The sequence below is a fragment of the Sinocyclocheilus rhinocerous genome, unplaced genomic scaffold, assembly GCF_001515625.1.
Source record: "Sinocyclocheilus rhinocerous isolate Xijiao unplaced genomic scaffold, SAMN03320098_v1.1 scaffold953, whole genome shotgun sequence".
In the NCBI taxonomy this organism is placed as follows: Eukaryota; Metazoa; Chordata; class Actinopteri; order Cypriniformes; family Cyprinidae; genus Sinocyclocheilus; species Sinocyclocheilus rhinocerous.
This window is the reverse complement of record NW_015643169.1, coordinates 221,674-246,132: the sequence shown is the minus strand read 5'-3', so window position 1 is coordinate 246,132 and position 24,459 is coordinate 221,674. Positions and strand designations below refer to the sequence as shown.

Genomic DNA, 24,459 nt, shown 5'->3' with positions numbered 1-24,459 from the left:
CTTATTCACTGGCTAATGATTCCCTTTGATCTTCAGCCCCGAGACCTCTGGTCTGCCTCTGCCCTGTGGCGTTCCCTCCCTCCCTCCCTGTTTCTCATTCTCTCCTCCTCTAACCCACACTCCATCTCTCCCAACCCCCTTCTTTATTCATTCGTTTCTGCCCCAAAATACTGCAGTACACAATCCACACATCATCATTAGTGAGGTGCTCAACTTTGGTGGCTCATTGCCCATTTGTTCTTAGTCTGAATGCCTCGGTCACATTTGAAGTTGTTACAATATCAGTTTTTCCCTCTGTGTTTTGCAGTCAAATAAGGTGCCAGTGGTCCAGCCGTCCCATGCCGTTCACCCCCTCACCCCTCTGATCACATACAGCGATGAGCACTTCGCCCCCGGCCCACACTCGGGACATCACCCACAGGACATCAACTCCAAGCAAGGTAAACGCATTCAAACTGCACAAATACACTCCAGTTCATTGCACATTATTAAAGTCATTTACAACCACAATTTAGAACTATGACTTAAAGACAGAAAACAGATAGTCCCGCCTCCAATCACGTCTGATTTTCAGGGAAATCAATGTACAAAGTGGAATACTTTTAGTTGAGTCTGTACATTAAGTAATGTAACATAAAAAAATGGCATCACTTTTAACTAAAAGTATTTGAAATGCATTTAATGTATTTTGACATTTTTGAGTAAAACTGAATATTCAGTGGGGAATTATGTAGAGTTATGTAGATTTTATTCTTTGGGATTTGACTGAATTGAAATGTAGGCTCTGATATTATTGGTTAATATTTTTTATTTTTATAAAAAATAATATACATTTATTATCTTTTTGGTTACATCCACGGAAAAGATAAGTTTTTTTTGAATAGGCAAAGATAGCTATTATTATTATTTATAATTTTATAAATATTCTAAAAACAAAGGGAAACCAGATACAATACGGGTCAAAATGTATTCAATTTTATTTTGTCCCTTAAAGGGGCATTTTAATTTTTTCACCCAAAATTGAAAAATCTGTAATTTTACTACACCCTCATGTCTTTCCAAACCTGCATGACTTTCTTCTGTGAAACATAATATAATATTTTGAGAAATGTCAAGTGTATTTTTGTCAGTACAATGGAAGTCAATGGTGACCAAAACTGGATGGTTACCAACATTCTCCAAAATATATTCTAGTGGGGAATTATGTAGAGTTATGTAGATTTTATTCTTTGGGATTTGACTGAATTGAAATGTAGGCTCTGATATTATTGGTTAATATTTTTTATTTTTATAAAAAATAATATACATTTATTATCTTTTTGGTTACATCCACGGAAAAGATAAGTTTTTTTTGAATAGGCAAAGATAGCTATTATTATTATTTATAATTTTATAAATATTCTAAAAACAAAGGGAAACCAGATACAATACGGGTCAAAATGTATTCAATTTTATTTTGTCCCTTAAAGGGGCATTTTAATTTTTTCACCCAAAATTGAAAAATCTGTAATTTTACTACACCCTCATGTCTTTCCAAACCTGCATGACTTTCTTCTGTGAAACATAATATAATATTTTGAGAAATGTCAGTGTTTTTTTGTCAGTACAATGGAAGTCAATGGTGACCAAAACTGGATGGTTACCAACATTCTCCAAAATATATTCGTTTGTGTTCCACAGAAGAAATAAATGCTGGATTAGATAGACATGAGGCTGACAGAATGTTTATTTTGGGTGAACTTTTCCTTTAAGTCTGTTTCTATGTGTTGTAATGTTATTTCCTGGTGTTTTAAGCACTCTTTCTCTATTATCACTGATCCGAAGAGACATTAACTTTATAACCTAACAGCTCATTCTCACTAGAATCCTCTTTCCCCCAAGTCAGTGTAAAGAGGTGGGGTTAAATTTAAAAAGGGCCGGAGAGATTCGTTGTTGCACGCGGACCCAACTCCATATGTGCTGCCTCTGGCTAAAGCTCACCTCTGTTGGCGACCGGGGTCAGGCAGGATGTGATGAAGTGGAGGAGGTCTGGAGAGCTATAAATAGCCTGAATGAGGCCGCACGCCACAAGCAGATTGGCCAGTGACCCAAAACTTGCTCTGTTTTCATATACAAACACAAACATGGAGTCACTTATTCATCAGACATAATACGCTGAGGGTGGAATTGAAAATAATACACTTACATGAAGAAAATGTGAGATATTAGCCTTTTCAAGTTGTTTTTCTGGAATATATGTGCAGTGTTTCATGGTTTAATTCTTTAATTTAGCATAGAAAGTCGACATTAAATCAAAATAGACCCTATTTACCACTTAAATACACATTCCTGATTCTACTGTGCACAAGTGTTTATCTTAAAATCTTTCATCAAACTCTGCCTCTTAAATGATTGTCCTTTTCCGCTGATGTCACCTAGGCTGCGCAGAAGGAGAAAATGATGTTAGCCAGTAGTTAACACAGTAATTCAATACCCATTTTAGTCCTTTGCTGTAACAGACTGCACAATTTGAGCTCCATGTGAAACAATGGAGAGAAAAATGATGAGTTGGAGATGCAGGGGTTGTTTTTAAACTGCATGTTCTTGCTGTGTGTGTGTGTATTCCTAGGGCTTTGTTGTCGTACATGGATGCCCCTTTGACAGTTTAATTTAGCCCTGGGGCCTTACTTCACTTTTTCCCTCCTTGATTTAAGTCTTTATACACAAACACAGTCTTGACCTTGGTGCAAATGTGTGTATGTGTGAGCGTGCATGCGTGTGTTTGGAGTGAAGTTGAGAAGCTTGGTACCGTAGGCCAACTGACATCCATAAGCAGCGTGAATCATATCAGCAGGGCTTATTAGAACAGCGCAAAAGCATTCCTAATTATCCCCTGATCCGCTTATGCACCACACCGGACCGTAGGGCCCAACTGTGCAGCACACACTGATGCTACACTGCTGCTCTCCAGATGTGTCTATCTCGCACTAACACACGCCAATGTCGTTTTCTCATCCACTTTTTTTTTTTTATCCTGAAGCAGTTATGCCCAGGCATCATCCTGGACCGGACATTCCCAATTTCTACTCCCTTTCCCCTGGGGGAGTTGGACAGATGACCCCTCCTCTGGGATGGTGAGTGCACACATGGCCAAACGGTTACAATTAAAAGAACGTTTTTTGTCGACAACCGTGAAACGAATGGTTTTGAGTGCTCGTCAGCAGATCAGGTTGTATTAGAGCTATTTGTATAAAGTTGAGACAATAAAATTAGCTACATTGATTTTTTTTATTTATTTTTATATTTTATTATTATTATTATTATTTATTAGTGATTAGGCCATGCAATCTAGAAGAATTGTGAAGACGTATTGGATGGTGGACCTTTATTTATTTATTTATTAGGCCATGCAATCCAGAATAATACTTTTTTTATTTTATTTTTTTTTTAATTGTATTTTCTATTTTATTTTATATATATATTTTTTTTTATTATTATTTATTTATTTTTTTTTTTTGATTTGATGAGATGAGCATGAATCTTCATAAGGTTAAGATACAATGGCTAAGAATGTGGATATTGAGTGACGCATTAACCCACACACATTATGTTTCGCTATCAGGTTCTCTCATCACATGGTACCAGGCCCTCCTGGACCCCATGTCACGGGAATCCCCCATCCCGCCATTGTCAACCCACAGGTGAAACACGAACAACAGCACGAAGCAGACCTGATGCACATGTGAGTATCCCATTCAGTAAGCTGCTAGCTTTCTACAGCATGCTAAAAAAACAATCTATGCATTTATGTTCACTGATAGCACATATATTTACATATTTACACTGCTTTCATTACTGGCCAATACTGGTCATTATCTAACATGGTTAACTAATTATCAATTAATTTAATAACACTGATAAATGTCATTTTTGGTAAATCTCTAAATTAATATCCATTTTTCATACCGTACACTATAATGTTGTGAACTCCCTTGTAACATTTAAACTAGGCATTAAATGAAAATTAATTCTATACTATAGATCTTATCATGAACAGTTAATCTGTGCATGGTTCATTTTTCTTTTTATTGAACATTTTTTGACCTCATAAAGTTTAATTAAAATATCATAACTGGACTTTCCGGTGAACATGACCCTTCTCTTTGTTGACGTATGCAGGGCTCATCATGATTTTATTTTTAATTTATTCCGACAAATATTTATAGAAATGTATTATTGGCCATTTATCAGTTATTTTTATTATTGGATTTTTATTATTTATTTCTGATTTTGACCAGCCGTGCAGTTGGCTTACGGTATCAGGTCCAGGTCACTAATGGGAGCGAAATACTGGGAGTTGTAGGGCTTGGGAGTCATAGAGTTGGAGGGAATATGAAGGTTTGGTTGCCATTACTGGTGAAGTAATCTCTTTGCATGAAAACACCCAACTGGACATAATTAAAAGCCACTGCTAGCTTTTCAGCACTGGCTCCCAGATTGTTCTCTCATGCAGCCTTCCGATTGGTGGTTGGAATCAGACATTCGGTGCTCTCAAACTCCATGGCGTCGCTGTGGCAGCCGCTTTCGCACCACCCCCTGAGCATTTTTTTCCCCTTTGTATTTCCCTGTATCACTTAATAATTCTTCCCCCACTTTTTTTTTTAACTCTTTCCTCCTTCTGTTTCTCCAGGAAACCTCATCACGACCAGAGAAAGGAGCAGGAGCCCAAAAGACCTCACATTAAGAAACCTCTAAACGCTTTCATGCTGTATATGAAAGAGATGCGTGCCAATGTGGTGGCCGAATGCACGCTGAAGGAGAGCGCCGCGATCAATCAGATCCTCGGGCGGAGGGTACGTATCTGATTCACGGGTCACTTGCGCCATGAGACCTCCTTCACAAAGGAGTCTATTGTAGTTAGCACTTCTGTCTAACTCAATTTAACAAGTACACCAACACACAAGCTGGCAGCTCAGAAATTCGGGCAGGTAGCGTCTATGTTCCTCCATTTTGGAATTGGAAAAGAGGAACCGTTAAACATATTTAATGCTTTAACCAAAGCCTCTGCGGTTTGAGGCGGCTAGCCACAGCAAAGGACTGTTTTGCGGCAGTGTGGGGTAATTGCACCCTGACATGGTTTGAAGTAAAGCGCCGCTAAATTGGAACCAGTGTTTTGATATGAAATCAAAGTTTCGTGTTTTTTTTTTTCTTTTTCTTCCTATCTCTCATCGCTGCATATGTTAATCTCTACATCATGTTCCATTCCACCCCCAGGCACGTGTGTACATGCACTCGCACACATTTACACGCACACACACTCAACATTTGAGAGTTAACAAGGATTTTTAGCCAAACGCCAGCACGCGTCTCTTTGGAAGGAACTTAAAAGTGCATGTCAGTAATTGACTACTTTCCCCACCTCTCTCTCTAATCTCCCTCTGCACCGAACAGTGGCATGGTTTATCTCGGGAAGAGCAAGCTAAGTATTACGAATTAGCCCGCAAGGAACGGCAGCTCCATATGCAGCTTTACCCAGGATGGTCTGCCAGAGACAATTATGTAAGTGTCCACACTAACACACTGCCTGAGAGTTGTCATGTGTTGATTTGCATGAAAGTAAATATAATGCTTGTCTTTTAAAGTGAAAGTATATGCATAGTCACTACTGTAGAGGACATGATTCACAAGTCTTGATTGTTTGCTTAGTAGTCCAAATGTTAATCTTATAAAAAACTGTTGTAAAATGAGTTTGAGAAGAGGTTGTTCTGTCAGGAAAGTCTAAAGGCCTATTCACATGAAGTCTGAAGGGACTGAATGATACTGCAACATATTAACTGTTACTGAGCAAAATATTCACAAGTTAGATACTAAAATTTCTCTGATACCTGAATTAAAGGGACAGTCCACCCAAAAATGAAAATTCTGTCATAATTTGCCCACTCTCCACTTGTTCCATACATGTACGAGTTTCTTTCTTCTGTTGAACACAAAAGTAAGATACTTTGAAGAATGTAGGTAACCAAACAGTTGACGGTAGCCATTGACTTTCATAGTATTTTAGTTTAGTTACAAACTTGAGGGTGAGTAAATGATGACAAAATCTTTGGGTGAACTATCCCTTTAATTAACAATTTGTTGTATTTGTTCATTTAAAAAAATACATTGGACTTTATTCATGAAACATAAGCAGCACAAATTTGAGTAAATTGCTCATACAAACTTAAACTGTTGCACTGAATGTAACTGTTTGCATACAGTTTGTTGATTTACAGAATTTATTCTGCTTGAGTTTCATAAATGGGTTTCCAACGTCACAAACAGACTGAATTTCTGTAAATTGTTTCTAAAAACTTTCTTGTGTAAATTGTTGCATTGACAGTGATACAACTTATGGTTTTATGACTAATTTACCAGAATTTGTTTTGATCAAGTTTCATAAATGTGCGTGAGCAACCAGAGCAGAATGAATTTGTGTAAACTCTCCATGAAAACATTCTTGCACAAATTGTTGCATTGTACCAGTTTACGCACTGATTCGTGAAACAAAAGTGGAACAAATTTGTGTCAATTGTTTGTACAAATGCTCCTTCATTAGAATGAATTTATGAGCTACTTACACAGTTTGCTCTGCTTGTTTCATAAATGAGGCTCAGAAACATGAACATAAATTTCTGTATAACAAGAAATTGTCTAAAAATGTTCTTAAGTAAATAGTTGTGTTAAATGCAGTCCTCACTGGAATGCTTTTTTTTTTTTAAATTACTAATTTCTGTTCTTCTTATGGAACATGATTATCAATTACATCTTATAAGAATTTTATCATGCCCAAAAAATCGGACGTTATTTGAATGGCCATTAATAGCTTCTACTGTTTTCATGAGTAACTGCCTTCAGAGCTCTTACAGCTGTCACACACTAAACCTCATTAAGAAAAAGCTTTTCCAGAAGAGACATATTGCTAACCATTTACTCAATATTATTACATTTATACAATTATTCCTTTAGTTTATACAAATGTGGCAGATATCAAGGCAGTTAGCTTGTAGGATTCACATCTCATATGTATATTGTGATGACAACTTTGGACGCCTAAGTTTCAACCGGCATCAATCTCACTCAATATGAAGTGCCAGGATGTGATGCTAAAACTAAAACCTGGCTTTCACACTAATCGCCAAATGGAAAGGCGACAGGGCTAAAAAGAAACACTTCAAAGACAGATGAACTTTCATCTCCACTTATATATTAGTGGTGGGAGCACACTTGTATTTATTAGGCTAAGGATTCTGAGTGTATCCCTGCTCCGTCATAGACGTTTCTACTGCTCTGGGCTTCTTGGTTCTGTCAGCCAGGGCTAGAATACACAGATTAGTGACTGAATAAGTGGATTATCAGACTTTACAGCAGGCGACCAAAGCGTGGTTCATATTGGACTGTAAAATGACAGTGCGGCGCTATCTATACCTATAGTCATCCTGCCAGGGGATTTGGGGTAAGCTACGAATCCTAAAGCAGTCCAGACTTCTCACTCTAGAGGAGTGTTTGTCGTGTCAATTGGAGCTGGGGCAGATGTTTTATTCTTGTTTAACTTTCTGATTGGTGATTACACCATGCAATCCAGAAGAATTAGAGTATTGGAGCTTTATTTTATATGGTTTTGTTATTTTATTTTTTAAATTAAATATATATTTATTTTTTAAAAAAAAAAAAAAAATTGTGGTAATTAGACCACGCAATCCAGAAGAATTAAGGAGTATTGGACCTTATTTTTATTTAATTTAATTTTTTATGACTTCATAAATGGCAGAAATGTCATGCTTCTGTGATGACGCTTTAAATATTCCTCTGGCTATTTTATAGGGAAAGAAAAAGAAGCGGAAGCGGGAAAAGATCCAGGAACCTGCTTCAGGTAAGACCTCTTAAACCTTCTGTCCCTCCTGTAATTTGTTTTCTTTCATTAATGTACGCACTAACTTAGCTTAATGTGACTTAGTTTGTGAATATGGTGGTAAGTGGTTAATGTTGGGATACTGCATTCTCAATACGCTTTCACACAGTCAGTTTCAATCATAAAAGGATGTTTTCATAGTCAACAAGTACATTTATGAATTTAAGTCTTTGTTGGTTGCCTGAAAATCCACAAGTCATGCAGTTTTACTGTTCTGTATATTTCTTTAATCTGTAATGTTTGCAACATTATGAACAGTACACCCACCCCACCATTCCATCTTTCCATCTTCTCCTCACAATTAAGTCTTTAGGATTAGTCTGTTTTAAAGTCCACATGCTTCCGACAGTGCTTCTAACTTTGCTGACTATTTTCCCTTTTATAAATGCATTAGTGATGTGTGCTTGTACTTTTGACGATTCAATGCATATCTGGCGCCAAGTCTAGACGAGTTGTGGACAAGTTACGGGAACAGCTCACGCAAAAATGAAAATTCTAGCTTCATTTACACTCACTCATGTTTTTCCAAATGGATATGACTTTTTTTCCTTTATGGAACATGAAAGGTGAATTTTTGAGGAATGAGTACTAAGGCCGTCAAGTTACCAAATGACAAAAAATGCAGTAAAACCCAACTTAATGTGTCCATATGATTAATTTGTGGGCAAATCATTTCAATCGTTTAATCCAATTCACAAGAATCAACCTGATTGATTCGTTCGGCACATTATTCAGAATTTCTCCCTTTCTGTTCAGTGGAAGAAAGAAAATCATAAAGGTTTGTAACGACATGAGAATGAGTAAATGTTGACCGAATGTTCATTATTGGATGAAATGTTCCTTTAATGAACAATGTTGATGTGTTAAATAGGCCAGCAAATTCTGTTTGTTGGCCCTACATTGACAACTAAGACCAGAGATGGACTTGGGTGTTATTTGGAGGCACATCCTGGTAATTAAAAGCTACGATTTCCTGCAGGTACAGGCCAGAGAATGAAAACGGCGTACATCTGAACAATGGTAAGAGCCTCTTCCATACCTCTGGTCTGATTGAGTCATGATGTGGTAAACTCCCTATTTTCTAATGTGGTTCTTAGCAATCTGAAAAACATGAGACTAATCCTAAAGGCCCACTTTGAGTTCACCAATCAACCATTCACTGTTGTATTGCGAAAGCTGTTGTTTGCATCGTGTGATTGTGTGTTAACGTTACAGGGCTTCCTCTTCCGAACATACTGATGAATTGTTGTGACAAGTCATTTTTCATTCCTAATTCTGTTTTAAGAACTCCATTACATCCCTTTTCCTGTAGACTGATTTGTGGCATTGGGTGGCGCATTAGTAGTTTCAGAAGACCAGTGCTTTTTATCAAGAACAGTTTGCAAGCATACCATTTGTCTGAAAGATCACAGAACAGAATAATGTCGACAAAGTCAGCTCAGAACATCAAGTCCACACTATCAGGTTTCTTTCCTCATTCATTTCTTCCATCTTTAACATTTGGCATGCAGCATCAGCATACAATCCTGTGGCTCACGGCCATGTTGGACTGGTGCTTTTTTCAGTTTTTCAAGAACATTTGGAAACTGGGATGGTATTGAAAGAGTCGACCCAGATGTAAGCTAACTCTTTTAGCATTCACCCATATGGCCCCCATGTGTTATCTAGCCAACCCTGTGAATGAACGAAGCCCTTGCCAGCATATTTGGCTTGCGCTGTGCGTTTTAATTTTCTAGCGATTAAACTAGCAACTGGCCTAAAAGAAGTTAGTTTGCTAAACAAAGAAGAGAATCCTCTCTGTCAGGTGGAAGTCTATGAGAATTAAGTACAGTAGTAAGTAAGATAATTTATTTTATTTAAAATCTATTTTTCCTTCTCTTATTAAGTCACCCCACATCCTGTTATTCCGCTTCTTTTTGCCATGAAAGCTGCGCAGATGTGAAAAATCTGGTCTTACCCAAAAACCTACAAAACAAAGGTTTTACGGTTGATCAGTTCACTACCCTGTGGCTCCCGAACACAATTTGGACTGTCGCACTTTTTTTTTTCCCCTGTGGGCTGCAATTGCTTTGAAAACGCAGCTAAAAGGCGCTCTATCTTCGATCCAATAATTAGTGGTGCCAAGCTAAATGTGGATGGATGCCCCAACTGATTCATCGTGGCAGCCTTAAATGAATACACATAAAGCAGAAAATATTGCCACCGCTTGTCAATTTATGCAGATCCGACAAACTGAGAAACTGATTTGTCTTTTTCTATTCACCTTACAAATTATATAGTGTGAAATTTAATATTTTTAAACAAAAAAAAAGTGATAATATTTTTGATAATGGGTCATAATAACATGCAGCAGTGAAAAAAAAAGTTAAATCCAGCATTTCTAGTTAAAATATCCAATTGAAATTCACTTGAAGCAACAGAGCATGATAATATACATGAAGCAGAGAATATTGCCACCGCTTGTCAATTTATGCAGATCTGACAGACTGAGAAACATTAAATTTGTCTTTTATATTTACTCATCTTCCAAATTATACAGTGTGCACTTAAATATTTTTTGACAAAAAAGGGTGATAATATTTTTGATAATGGATATGATCATAATAGCATACAACAGTGCAAAAAAAAAAAATCCAGTTAAATCCAGCTTTTCCAGTTAAAATATCAAATTAAAAGACTGAGACAAGAGAAATTCTTTCTTTTTTTTTTAAAGAAAATCTGTCTTTTAATATTACATTTAAAGACGAAATATGTATTAAATACACACTACTATTCAAATGTTTGGGGTCAGTACGATTTCATAAAAATTTTTTTGAAAGACTTCTCTAAAATTCATCAAGGCTGGATTTATTTGACGAAAAATATGGTAAAACCAGTAATATTGTAAAATATTGGAATTTAAAATAACTTTCCTATTTGAATCTATTTTAAAATATAATTTATTCTTGTGATGCAAAGCTGAATTTTTAGCATCAGTACTCCAGTCTTCAGTCACATGATCCTTCAGAAATCATTCTAATATGCTGATTTGCTGCTCAAGAAACATTACTTATTATCATCAATGTTGAAAACAGTTGTGCTGCTTAATATTTTTGTGGAAACTGTAATAGATATTTGACAGAATGATGTATATGCAAGACATTTGAAGATTGCTCCTATTGGTTTTGAAATGGAAAAGGGGGGATTTCTCAGGGAGAATTTGAGGTAATTTCATGGGTGTTTTCACCATTTTATTTTAGGTGTGAAGGACAGGTTAGGTCTTATTTTTACAGGCCTTATGACACATAATCCTTGAAATAAAAATGTACATGGGAATACTTTCAGGTTATAGAATTTTCTTCCTCAAACATCCCACTTTTCCTGCTCGTTCAACATTTCCACATCCTCTTCTTGTTCTCAACTGGGTCTGTTTGTCAGATTTAGCTGTGAGAGTTTTTGTCTGACTAACCCTTGTGATTTGCAGACTTTGAGATTGTTATCTGAGCCGAGGCATACATGCCCTCCGGGCTGTTACTTTTTCACCACTGTGCATTTTTTTCATTGGGAACGGGGAAAGCCATGTAACAATGGTGGTCTTTTAATGAAAGCTGGCTCTGAAGATGTAGTCTTATTCATTCAAAGAAGCCAAGGTTGTGAGTCACCACAGTCTGGCACATTTCAACATGCTGCTTTGTTGCCACCTGGATATTGACTCTGTGTTACGCTGACTGTTCTACAGTGTTTCACTTTTGATTTTTATAGCGACTACATTCTTCGCCCAAGTTTGATGATGTTGGCAGGCCCTATATGAGGTTTACTGTACATTTGGGAGTGGTTGGCCGAAGGTTTGAAAGCTTTTAGTGTTCCAGAGGTTGACAATAGTGGGGGGCAGTGTGGGAAACCGTTGAAGGTACTGACCACTTCAGAGTTCATGGCCTTCTCTGTGAAGAAAGTGCTGTTGGACAGCTGTGCCCGAATCGGGTCATCTTTACCCAGCTCTGTGTCTCTGATGAGTGAGGCCAGAAGTCAGATGTCAGCCTTTGATGAAAAAGCATGAGAGCGAAACTAAAAGTCCCTTGTGTGCTGATGAGAGCGCCTTGTCTCTTCTTAATGTCCACTCTGCTTCAACCCCATGAATGGCAGAATTACTGATACCCTTTGTGTCTAAAAACCCTTTTCATTTGGAGTAAGCTGGAACTGTGTGCCGTGGGTTGCTTTAACAGATTTGGATTGAAAAGGTTTGGACCTGAACTGGGGTTTTGTAAAAACTTTGGTACCTAGAAAGAGTCAGGATTGGGTAGAATTCAAAGAATTGTATCCCTTTCATTTAATGAGTTTAATTTGAATTGAATTGGCCACACCCCACAGGAAGTTGAACTTTTTCCCACCAAAACTTTCAAACAAGAGCTTGTTTTGCAAATGTTTATTTTTCTAGTAAAAAAATTTGGTTATCTATCTATCTATCTATCTATCTATCTATCTATCTATCTATCTATCTATCTGTCTGTCTGTCTGTCTGAACTTTCAAACTTCAAAGGTTTTTAAACTTTTTTTTTCACACCTCAAAACTTTGACAAACTTTGCTTTTCTAGTTAAAAATTAATTAAATGATTTTTACAAATTATTTAAATTAATGATTATTCTTCCTCATTCAAATTGGAATTGCAATTTTTGCATTCATGGACTGAATTGGAATTTAAAAGACATTCTCAATTCAATTCTGCATGACTCTAAACCCTGGAAAAGTGTCCAGGTCGCTTATGATAAACCGGTTAATATTACTGAGGGCAGCGGAAACCCAGAGGTTTCCTTCCATGTTTTGCTGCCAAGAGACTCCTCAGTGCTATAAAAAGAGTCTGGGAGTTTTGCCTGTATGTGGGTACAAGGAAAAAAACTTGCACAAATGGTTGAATTTAATATGCAAATCACAATCGCCCCCATCAGATCTTTCATTTAGATCTTTTGCCCGGTGGTTTCAGGATCTAAGCACGCTAAGCAGCAGAGGAATCAGTAAACTATGTGGCGTCTACTATGTTTCCTCTCCTCTCTTTCTCACTCTTTCACGCCCCAGCCGTCGTCTGTGCTTTGCTGGAGTTCCTCTCCTAGGGAGTAAATCTGGCTCCCATTGTGAAAGCAGGCGGAACCCCCTCTCCTCCCTCCCACTGCTGACTGCGAGCGGTGGCGAGGCCTTTGAAGCAGTCATTGTGCTGCTCTTTGATAGTGCCGCCCTGGCTTGCAGCTCAGGCTTTGCAGGAGCACGTCGTTCCCGGGCTCTCATCCCACTGCTCCTCAGATGTGGGCAGACCCCACTCACGGCCTCCACTGGAATACCAAGCCTTCGCCCTTCTCGTGTCCCCTGCCCTCGCCTGATGTTTTTTTGTTGTTTCGAGGGTGAACATTGTTTCCTCAGCCTTTTTAGAATGCGGAAGAGAGATCGCAGGAGAAAAGACCCAACCGCGGTTGGTTTGCAGTTGTACAGACGTAATTGTGTAGGACTTTTTCCCCTCTTTAATGATACTGTCGCAGGGCCAAAGGAAGTGCTGACTGAACCAAGTGGTTTGTTTAAATCCGATTTTCATCCAGGTGCTGTTTTTATTACTCAGGCCAGGGTTTTTTTGAACCCGTCCTCCTCCTAGCATATCATGGTTATAGCGCCTGTTGAATTTTTATGGACTCCTTGAAGGACGCTGCCAAACCAGAAATGAAGCCAAGTGCTACAACATAAGGTCACTGGTCCAAAGTCAGGTTGGTGTGAAAGTGGACCTTTTCAGCTGACTAGGCTTAACACAACCCAGATTTGGGCTCTTCGTCTGTACTCTCTTTCCTGGCCAATGTTTTAATCGTAACACTTCTCTGGTTCCTCACATACAGCTAAGTGTCTGCAGAAACGGCTGCTTTTCCAAAAAAACCTGTAAGCTTAGTTTTTCCGACTGCTGTTATTTCTCAACTGTTCAAACTATCGACTGCTTTTTACTCCACCTGACCTATAGAGGGTAGCAAGAGTTTATCAACTTGTTCAAAATCAAACTCAAGTTATTCAAACGCAGGAATCTTTCGCACATCCATTGTTGCCATTCACCCTCCACTTCTTTTGATTTTATAGGCGCACTGCCAAAAAATAAATAAATAAAAAATGTTTTGTCTTTTTTGATGAACTTTCCAGCAAAAACATCTTGAAACAAGATATATTCTCTTGAAAAGCAAAACTGTGTAAGATATTAAGCCTTTTTTAAAGAATGTATTTTACATAAAAAATATAAGCAAATAAAAAAAAATAATGTCTTAACTGTATTTCTATCTTAAAAGTATCCCCCATCCCCCCCATATTTTTTAACTTGTTTGTGCATAAAGAAAAAAAAATACAGAAAGAAAGTGAAATATTTAATAACTCATGCAGTGTTTCTTCTTGAGTACATTTATTTCCAGGATTTTTTTATATTTTAACTGGAAATGGGCCAAAAATACTCAAGATTCACCCTGCGTTCCATTCAGAAGGGCTCATCCCTATGCCCTAATCCCTTCAAAGGGTTTACCCTCCGGAGTGAGAGCTTCTAAGGTTTGAAGGGTGTAGGGGTCCAAACAACTGTTTCTTGAAGTGCCCTTCTGCGTCATCATCACGTGCCCATACGGAGGCGCTGTCATCATGCAAAGAATCTGCGAAAAGGATCATGGGAGCCCGAAGTGTCCATCAGTTGTACCCTTCAAAATCCTTCATTCCGAAGGGCCCTTTGAAGTGGCCAGTTTTGAGACCTTCGGTTTGGAACGACCCTTCAATATGGTGGCCATGATTGTTTTCACTTCGGAGGGCGATATATCCCATTTGGAACGCACCGTCAGTAAGAATGATTTTTTTTCTTTGCATTTTCCATCTTTGACAAATCTTTGAAAGCAACTTCGCAACTGTGAGTTGTTGCCACCTAGTTAACCCACCAATTACTGCACTTACATGTGGTTTTAAAAATTTGAGCTGCAAACAGGCCGTTCAGATCCTGCTGGTAATAAACTTTAGCGGCAAACATAAAACCGAAGCAGAGTTTTTCTGAACAATATTTTTTCTTGTTCACTGAGCACTTAAAGCCACCTTCTCTGGTTTTAGGGAAAGGGAAGGGTTAGACCGAAGGAAGGAGGTGTGTTGGTCCCAGCTGCAGGCTTTTTGATTTGCCTCAGGAGGTGACCGGGCCAATTGAGTGACACAGGGCCATGCCTGTTATCTTAACCTCCCACACTTCAAAGAACAGCCGAGCTACCGCCGAGCCGAAGAGAAGCACTGGCCCTCGAATACAGAGGAGCGTTTCATTTCCTGCGAGCCGGGTCTCGGCATTCCACAGCACAAATGGGAAGTAGCTTTTGAATCCCTGCGTTTGTATGGGAGTGGAGTGTAAAGCGTGGCCCGACGGCACCATCCTAACCTCTCCAAACACCCCGACGCACCCCCTCCCTTTCCAACAGGAGGCTGGCGGGGAAAGGCAGGAAAGCATGCCAGGCTTTTTCATCTGCTGCCGGGAAGGAAAACGCTCTCCAGGAAGGGGGCGCAGGGCACAGGGAAGCTTTGAGTTCATAGGATGAAAAGGGTGGGCAGAGGGGAGGTAAATAAAAGCACCCCCACTCACTTTATTCGGTGACTCTTTCTCTCTCTTGGTCGGGCACCAGGGTCAGCGCTCCCTGGAAAAGTAGTTGCCTTTCATCCACATGTGGTAAAGCCTTCAATACGGGTGTACGAATGTATTTATGTGTGAAAGTGGTCCAGGGTAGAGTTGTGGAGTAAAACTGACATCTCGCAGAAAAAGGTTGCATTCGACCTCCGCTCCAGAGAGGAGCCCACTACTAGTATGGCATTTTATCCATCTCCCTCTCTCTCTCTCTCTCTCTCTCGCTCTATCCATCAGAGGTTTGCTCCTGTATTCCTGCTTCTCACTTTGATCAGGAATTCCATTTGATGCACTTCTGAAATAGCCCCATACAGCTTGTCGACCAAAATAGAGTCTGTTACATTTAATATTTCACATCTCAAAAGGGATTCAGATTGGACAAACCGATTGAGATGGAAAACTCTGGGTTTCTGAGAATACGATTCGTGATTAATGTTGGACATGGGATTCTTTTTTCTTTCAAAATGGTATGCTGGGTACTTTTTGAGTGTGCCAGTTTGTTGAAAGCTTGCAATCTGTTTTTGCTCTAAATGTCCTAATGTGCAATACGCAAATTACAATGCATGGTAAAAAAATCTCGGTGCTCTTTTTTTTTTTTTTTTTCGTTTTCAGAGGCAATTTTCATGCACATTGTTCTTGAGAGACTGTACACTATGAATTGTTACTATGAACTAGACATTCTGATTATATTGATTTAAAAATAAAATAATAATATGGCTAATTTGTTTAAAACAGTAGGTCTAAAATTCTTAAAGGGATAGTTCACTCAAAAATAAAAATTCTGTCAGTTACTCACCCTCAATCATTCCAAACTAAGTATTTCAGCTGTTTTTGTCCATACAATTAAAGTCATTGGGATCCAAAACAGCACTGGGCCACTCATTGTAAATGATGACAGAATTTTAATTTTTATGTGAAATATCCCTTAAAAACTGAATAATAATAATAATATAAAATTTTTAAGGGATAATTCACACAAAATATAATTATATTTTAAAATTATTTTTAAATATTTTGTGCTAATCATTCCATATGTGTGTGTATATATATATATATATATATATATTATTAGATTATTAAACTTACCATGTTTTTCTCTCCGTTTGTGTTCTACAGGAGGAAAACGGACTTCTTTTTCCTCTTGCAAAGCAAAGACAGCAGCTACAGGCCCCCTTTTAGAGATGGAAGCCTGCTAGATTCCTCAACCTTTCACCCCTCCGTCACTTCTTGACCCCTGCGGAATCTCCAGAGGGTCCCGGTCCTTGAATCTGCTCCTTGGCTGCAGGCGCTGCTGTAGAGACGTTGAACTGAGAACAGACAATCACCAACACAGGCCCTCACGCAGACCCGTGAACACTCATTTGAACGTTCCTTTTTGTTTTCTGTCCTTAATTCACTCCCGAAGCCGAAGGCGTTGCACTGATTATGTTCCTCGACCGTTTGTAAATCGCACATATGGCCACATGTAAACAAACACACACGTTCCTACACCTGTTCCTAAGTTATTCTAAGTTATTTGGCACCTCTGTCTTCTGTGTGTTCACTACGTCACTCCCTCACTTCCTTTTGTGTCCCCAAAAATGTAGCAACACAGGGGCCCGACACACCTCACGGCGTTCTATAGCAACATTTTAGGGATCACACATTGCCCTGGAAACAATCTCCGTAGGTTGGGTTTTGCATTATGACACATTGGTGCAAAAAGGATCAATGTATTGATTTCTCCTCAAACATCTTGGGTTCAAGTTTATTTTGAATGCTTTTTTTTATTATTCTTTATTTTGATTTCTCTGTGTATATTTTAAGTGATTTTTTTAATCATTATTTTATATATATATATAATGGTATATGAAAATAAGCTTGGAGACAGGAAAGCCATTTTTCTTGTTGAAGCATCTTGCAGAAATAACATTTGAAAGTCTTCTTTTTGATAACTATTTGTAACATATATTGACTTCTCAGTCTTGCGCAGATGTAAAATAATGCTCAATGTGTACTTTTTAAAAAGAGATGTCTGGATGTCACTTTTCTTGGTATTTTTGCAGGCAACATTAGGACAAAGTCGAAAGAGTAGGTACCCAGAGGCCTATATTTTATTGATCTAAATTGACAAATGAAGCAGATGTATATCTATATATATTTACCCCAGCACTTGGCAGTCTTTCTTTAATTGCAATGTTCCTCTGTCTCTCTGGTAGGTAATAGAATGGTCTTTTACCATGTTTATTCCATGCAAACATTTCCAAATTTTATTCTTTTTAATTGTTCTCTTTTAGCCTTTTCAGATGTTTATTTTATTTTTTTTTACATTCAATGTCATATTTTGAAGAGTTAACTTGGTTTAGCATTTTGCTTCCAAGTGGTCACATTCGAACTGTTTCAACATGTCTTTTTTATGAAAATAAATAGCCATCTTTGACTTAAAACGATTGCAGTATGTTCATTTTATTTTAGTATTATTTTTTACATTTTATTATATAGGCTACACTGAAATGTTTCATCAGTGTAAGGGAGTACATTTCTACGTCCAACAAGAAGCATTAGAAATGACAGAATATATCTTGTGGATCTCTGGGAAAACTTCAAAAGGCTTATTAAAATGAATGAGAAATAAAATGCAGCTGTACCTCCGTGTTCATTTTAATATGCATTTGAATATTCATGCGGCCTTAAGTACATGATAATAAGGGAAATGGTTTGCAATACAGCTAAAAGAAAAATATTTTTTTTTTAAATGGCCGTTCATTCTTCTTCTTACAAATGCTCAAATTTTGGGTCTGAAAATATATAAAGCATGGTTTTGATCGCGCTGAATGCACAATGCAGCATACACTGCTGTATGTAGGCTGATTTCAGTATCGGTAAAGCTCATCGCGTTGTTAATGCCGCCATCATGTGTTTTCTGGGGAGTTATTGACATTTTGTGTTTGTAATAAGTTCCTAACCCAAGCTTAAATATAACGACGGTCTGATACTGAGACCAGTTTACGAAGAGTTAAAGTGTAGTTCTTAATAAAATGCTTGTCATTTCCTATATGATTCACAACCGAGTTATAATTGCTAACAGTCTTTGTCCTGTTTCGACCCTTTTCTGTGGCTGTTGTGCTCATGTTTGACTTTGTTAGGCTTGACTGTTACAACAGATGTGTAACAATAGGATTTAACTAGTTATAAAAGCCAATGTGTGTTGTATGGCGCCATCTACTGGAAGAAGATGAAATCAAAACGCGACTGCCTTATGCTGTTATCGTTGGCTAATAGATGAATCTGATGCATTAACAGCTACAGTATCCGCATACTAAACTATCTGAATGGAAATGAGCACAAAATATTGAATATGTCACATGATCTCGTCATATACATGTTTTCATTAACAATACACTTTTATTCAAGAGCATTTCACAAGGACTAAATGCTGGATGCTGCAGTAAATAAGTTGTTGTATTTCCTCTTGAATAAGCATTAAGGTAAGTGTAATTATTACAACTAAATTACCCACTAGGTGAACATTATTTGATAGAATACATTAAATATTACAGAATATTGCTCGATAGCAAAAATCACTTACGAAAATTAACCGTGGTTTTATTGTAGTAAAAGTGTAGTAACCATGTTTTATTATTATTATTATTATTTGGCGTATTGATTACCATTTGTATAACCACAGTTTTACTATGGTTAGTGTAGCAAAACCATGGTTAATTTGTGGTTACCATGGTTTAACTAGCCTAGAACTATGTTTTTTTTATTTTAAGACCATGGTTAATTTTCGTAAGGGATAAAACAATCTTAAAGCAACGTAAGCATTAACCCATGTTTTTAATTTAAATATTACCACGATTCATTCATTTTAAATGCATCTTATATTTGTATATGACTTATGTTATAGCTATATTGTGTAGTATTTATCATCTCAAGTCTCCAAGTTTGATCTCAAACACATTTTGTGAAAATAAGAATATTACATACGATATAAAACATAAATTTCACCCAAGTTTAAAAATACAAAAAGTTCAGTTAAAATTATGAATTGTCCCTCACATATTAATGTGGTGGTCTGATATGACTCTGAATATTAATAATGATTATTTTAACGTCTTCACAAAGTACCTATATGTAATCATAACATTATGTAAATACAGCAATAAGGAAGTTCGAAGTGTTGTTCTCACATGTTCCGCACACATCAGACAGCTGTGCGCTTTATAAGAGCTCATTTCCTCGGTCTGATGTCATTTACTCACTCCAGCTGCTCAGACTTCGTGTCATTTCCTGCGGTCTGCTCTCTCTCTTCCGTGGGCATCAGTCAGTGTAATGGCTGTCTGCCAGAAACCCTGTGTCTGACCGGCGGCCACAGAACAAACAACACTAGGAGAAATCCGAAAAATAGCTTTTTAATATGGAAAACTCGCTGTTCCCATGAAGTGTTCACACGGACAGAATTCCCAGGAAGGCCCCATCGTCCGGAAAGAGTGAGTTAAAAAGTTAAGTTATTCTGAGAAATGCTCGGAAATCATTTGTTTGCATCCTTCACTTGGTTTAATATCTTATTTAATGCAATTAGACAATACATTTTAAAATAAACTGTAAAAATAGATTGGTTGTTTTAAATAAAAATTAATAAAGGTTTTGAATATTTCCATAGTTTCATTGATAAATGATCAAAGCTCACAACGTCCTAAAAACCTGCATGCAAACTTGAAAACGTTGAAGGTGCAACAACTGGAATTATAAACTTGTGCATTTATATTGGACACTGCAGAGAGCTGAAAATATATTCATGCATTATTCAGAAGGCAAAGTTCTTACATATGTCTTTCCACACAATGTGAAGAGAGTCCACAGCAAGGGTATCCGAGGACACCGAGTTTGTGATTTTTTTGCTTATGAAACTTAGAAGCCATCAGCAAATCATATTTCAGGAGTCTGCATAGCCAGGATTAAAGAAATATCCAAGCACCAAAAGTTAATATAAAGCATTTGAATTAACATGATTCATACAATTTTATTGTTAATGTAAATCATGTGTAAATACAGTGGCCACAATATGTTGGGATCTTTAAAATAAATGTCACTTGCTGTTATATTTGATCATTTATGAATGTTTAAGTGTAACACAAGTGTTCAAATGCTTGCAGGGCAAATTTTGTTGAATTTCTATATTTTTATGGAGGACTACATTTCTTTTATGTGCCAAATAAAACTATTTTGATAGTTTGCTTGACAGGGAACCGAGTATGAATAAATGATGAAACAGCGACATCTGTGGCTACATGTTATATTATAAATATATCTGTGTTACATATGATTGACAGAGATAAACAAACACACTATATTCACGAAAGGCTTGGCTTTAAAAATGAATTCTTTTCATGCTAATGTCAATTTATGTCTATTTGACAATGAATGCAGCAAGGACAAAACACATGACAAGATATTTTCATACCTTTTAATGCCACAGACATTCAGAATTAATGAACGCAGGTCTTTACCAAACACAGCAAGGCACTAGATGTAGTGGACGACATTCCTGTCTTAAAGACCTTTTATGTCCCAACTAATTTGCATGTGTCCGGTAATTTCATACAGGACTTCCCTGGGAAAAGTGGTGTATCTGATTACTATCTTAACCTGTATACATTTATGAAATTCACAATCAAACAGTCTTTTCAGGACAAGTGGCTCAGTCCAGTGCCTTTCGTTGACCCAGCTTTTGTTGTCTGATTTAATCTTGTGTTACTTGTGCTTGTAGAATCCCTCGCCGGTTTTCTTGCCCAGTTTGCCTTCTGCTACCAGTTTGTTGAGCAGGGGACTGGGGGCAAACAGGGGGTTATCGGGGTCCTTCTCATGCCAACCTACACAAACCCATAATTAGAAATCAACACAATACTATTACATCAAAACTTGGTATGCTCAAATCAAAACGCTCACCGTCAATAATAAACTTGGAAGTGTCCAATCCAACATAGTCCAGAAGCTCAAACGGACCCATAGGATAACCGGCCCCTAGCTTCATGGCCACATCAATGTCTTCCTTGGAACCGTGACCTGCAGAATATACACACCAAGATGAAACCCGGAAATCTGAGACAAAATATGTCTGGGTACCCATTCATAAACCTTCACTGCTTTACGCATGTACCTCTCTCGTGTAGTCGTACAGCCTCGAGCATGTAAGGAACCAGCAGACGATTCACTATAAAACCTGGAGTATCCTGAGAGGAGACGGCAAATGAGAGTGACTCTTGTGTTATTATTAGAAATAATAATGATAACTAGATAAAGTCTGAAGTTTAAGGTTGAAACTTTAAGGTTGGTTTGACAAAGCCTTGTCTGAAAGTTGAATATAGTCATTTTAAAAAGCTTTCTGAACGTTCATTTTCTATCATGTATTAACTCTTTACTGACATTTTAACATTTTGCTAGCATGTTTCTAGCATGTTTAACACAATGTTAACATGACTAAGCATGTTTTAGCACGATTAAGCATGTTTTATAGTGTAGCATGTATTAAAGGGGTCATATGATGCTTTTTTAAAGATCATTATTTTGTGTATTTGGTGTAACAGAATATGTTGACATGCTTTAATGTTCAAAAAACACATAATCTTTCAAATACTGTACATTATTGTATTTTGATAAAGAATATCTCTTTGGTTTTGAGACTTTAGTCTTTGCAACTTCAGGGATCTTATCTATGCACAATCAGCTTGTAACACTCCAAAGAGAAAGGAAAACTTGAAATCGCATCATATGACCCCTTTAACATTTCTATCATGTTTAAGCACATTGCTAGGATGTTTTAGGATGTCGCTAACATGTTTTAGAATACTGCTAGCATGTTTAAAGCATGTCTAAGGGCATTGCATGATTCTATCATGGTTTACCATATTGCTAGTTCGCCCTAGGCTTGTTGTTAGGCTTTGTTTTAGCACATTTCTAGCATGATTAAGCATGTTAACAGGTAAACATGCTGCTATCATGTTTAAGCACATTGCTAACATGTTTCAAGCACGTTTAAGGACATTGCATGTTTCTATCATGTTTTACTATGTTGCTAGCTTGCCCTAGGGTAGTTGTTAGGCTTTACTAATCAGACAAACAGACAGATAGATAAAAGATAAAGCCAACATAATAATATACAAGATTACACAACACTCACTTTGCATGAGACGGGATGCTTCCCCAAAGCTTTGCTAAACTCAAGGAGAGCATCAAATGTCTGTTGGCTTGTTGCTGGAGCTTTAATCACCTGAGATAAAGACAGTTAGTCAAGTCAGATAGTTAAAGGGAGAGTTCACCCAAAAATGAAAACGGTGTCATTAATTACTCACCCTCATGTAAGACCTTCGTTCATCTTCAGAACACAAATTATATTTTGGATGAAATCAGAGAACTTTCTGACCCTACATAGACAACAATGGAACTACCACGTTCAAGACCCAGAACCGTAATATTACGAAGCTACGAGAATACTTTTTGTGCGCAAAAAAAAAAAAAAAAACGTTATTCAACTATTTAGTCTCTTCCATGTCAGTCTTCGCCGTGTGTTCACGAGAATACCATGACGCATACATGTGCATACCTCTGATTGTAAACAAGGCGCAGCGCATGCGTGTTCTACGTCAGAATGCAGGGTCAGAAAGCTCTTGGATTTCTTAAAAAAAATCTTAATTTGTGTTCCGAAGATGAACGAAGGTCTTATGGGTTTGGAACGACATGAGGGTGAGTAATTAATGACAGAATTTTCATTTTTGGGTGAACTATCCCTTTAACAAGACAATGAAACTACATGCTTCATATATTCAATTAAATGCAAGCTTCAATATCTTGAAGAGATATTGACATTTGTATTAAGGTGGATGGATGAGCAGCAGTGAGTGAATCATAAATTCAATCCAAACCTCCACGAGCTTCATCATTGGGACGGGGTTGAAAAAATGCAGACCGCCAAAGCGATCTAATCTGGCCGTGGAGCTGGCTATGTCTGCGATTGGCAGGGAAGACGTGTTGCTAGCGAAGATAGTGTGTCTGAAGAGACAGCAAACATCTGAATGATACAATAGTAAACCAAGCTTCACCATTCATGCTTAACAGTATGCAACAAGAAAGACGATTACTTTTAGTGCATAGTACAAGTATGTAAATTAGAAAGCATAAATTTACAGCAAAATTAAACACTGAATATAAACTCTCTTTTCACAGCTCTTAAGAATACTAGATTCTGATTGGTCAATCTCTGCATTAAATATTTTTGTATAATGACGCTGAACAGTATAAGTGACATTTGTCAACATATTTCCTACATAGCTCTGCTCTTTACTTTCATATAATTTCAGCTTAATGTCTATGTATTTATTTATTTGATAAGTAGCGGTGTAATTAGTGGCCGGCTTAATATGCAGTGACTGTAGGAACACTGATGGAACAACACATTTTTCAAGAAAATAAATCATAAAAGTAATTTTTTTTTGTGTGTAATATCTAAGTTAATAAGTGTTCAAAACAATCACTTCAGCAAAGTTTGTAGCATATTCTGTTTACTTAATAATTCAAATGATTTAATTTACTTTTATTCAATAAATAATAAAAAAAATACAGAAAAGATCTTCTTATAGTGCTTGAAGAACATCCCATAATTTAATACAGCTTTACAGTAGTAACAATAAATATATTTTATTTAGTGGTCGACCGATATATCGCCCGATATCTGCCATTTTTCAAATATCGGCATCGGCCGATAAGTTTTTCTGTTTGGCCGATGTGTTCGAGACGACTTTTATTTTGACGGCGCCGAGAACGGCTGCGGCAGCACCTGAGCACACAGTGCTCACATTCTCCCTCTTGTTCGCTGTTGTCATTCAGTTCTGTCTAATATGGATAGAAGTCTATCTAATAATCAGA

At 37.4% G+C, this 24,459-nt stretch overlaps 2 protein-coding genes across 3 annotated transcripts in view; one reads left to right on the top strand and one right to left on the bottom strand.

Annotated features, from left to right (window-relative positions):
* lef1 (lymphoid enhancer-binding factor 1) overlaps window positions 1–17,344 on the top strand; it is a 40,017-nt gene extending 22,673 nt beyond the window's left edge. Inside the window, exons 4-11 of one of the 2 annotated variants that reach the window (XM_016574347.1) lie at window positions 308–440; window positions 3,020–3,113; window positions 3,602–3,721; window positions 4,670–4,832; window positions 5,431–5,538; window positions 7,840–7,888; window positions 8,907–8,947; window positions 16,672–17,344. In XM_016574347.1, the coding sequence (XP_016429833.1) occupies window positions 308–440; window positions 3,020–3,113; window positions 3,602–3,721; window positions 4,670–4,832; window positions 5,431–5,538; window positions 7,840–7,888; window positions 8,907–8,941 (702 nt within the window). In that variant the 3' untranslated portion in view covers window positions 8,942–8,947; window positions 16,672–17,344. The remainder of the gene's footprint in view (window positions 1–307; window positions 441–3,019; window positions 3,114–3,601; window positions 3,722–4,669; window positions 4,833–5,430; window positions 5,539–7,839; window positions 7,889–8,906; window positions 8,948–16,671) is intronic. The other variant, XM_016574348.1, reaches the window with a different exon arrangement.
* Window positions 17,345–20,990: 3,646 nt separating this feature from the next.
* Window positions 20,991–24,459, bottom strand: part of hadh (hydroxyacyl-CoA dehydrogenase) — a 6,636-nt gene continuing 3,167 nt past the window's right edge. The window contains exons 4-8 of the mRNA XM_016574324.1: window positions 23,460–23,586; window positions 22,718–22,807; window positions 21,698–21,770; window positions 21,487–21,603; window positions 20,991–21,410 (exon numbers count right to left, since the gene is read on the bottom strand). Coding sequence (XP_016429810.1) covers window positions 21,292–21,410; window positions 21,487–21,603; window positions 21,698–21,770; window positions 22,718–22,807; window positions 23,460–23,586 — 526 coding nt within the window. The 3' untranslated portion in view covers window positions 20,991–21,291. The remainder of the gene's footprint in view (window positions 21,411–21,486; window positions 21,604–21,697; window positions 21,771–22,717; window positions 22,808–23,459; window positions 23,587–24,459) is intronic.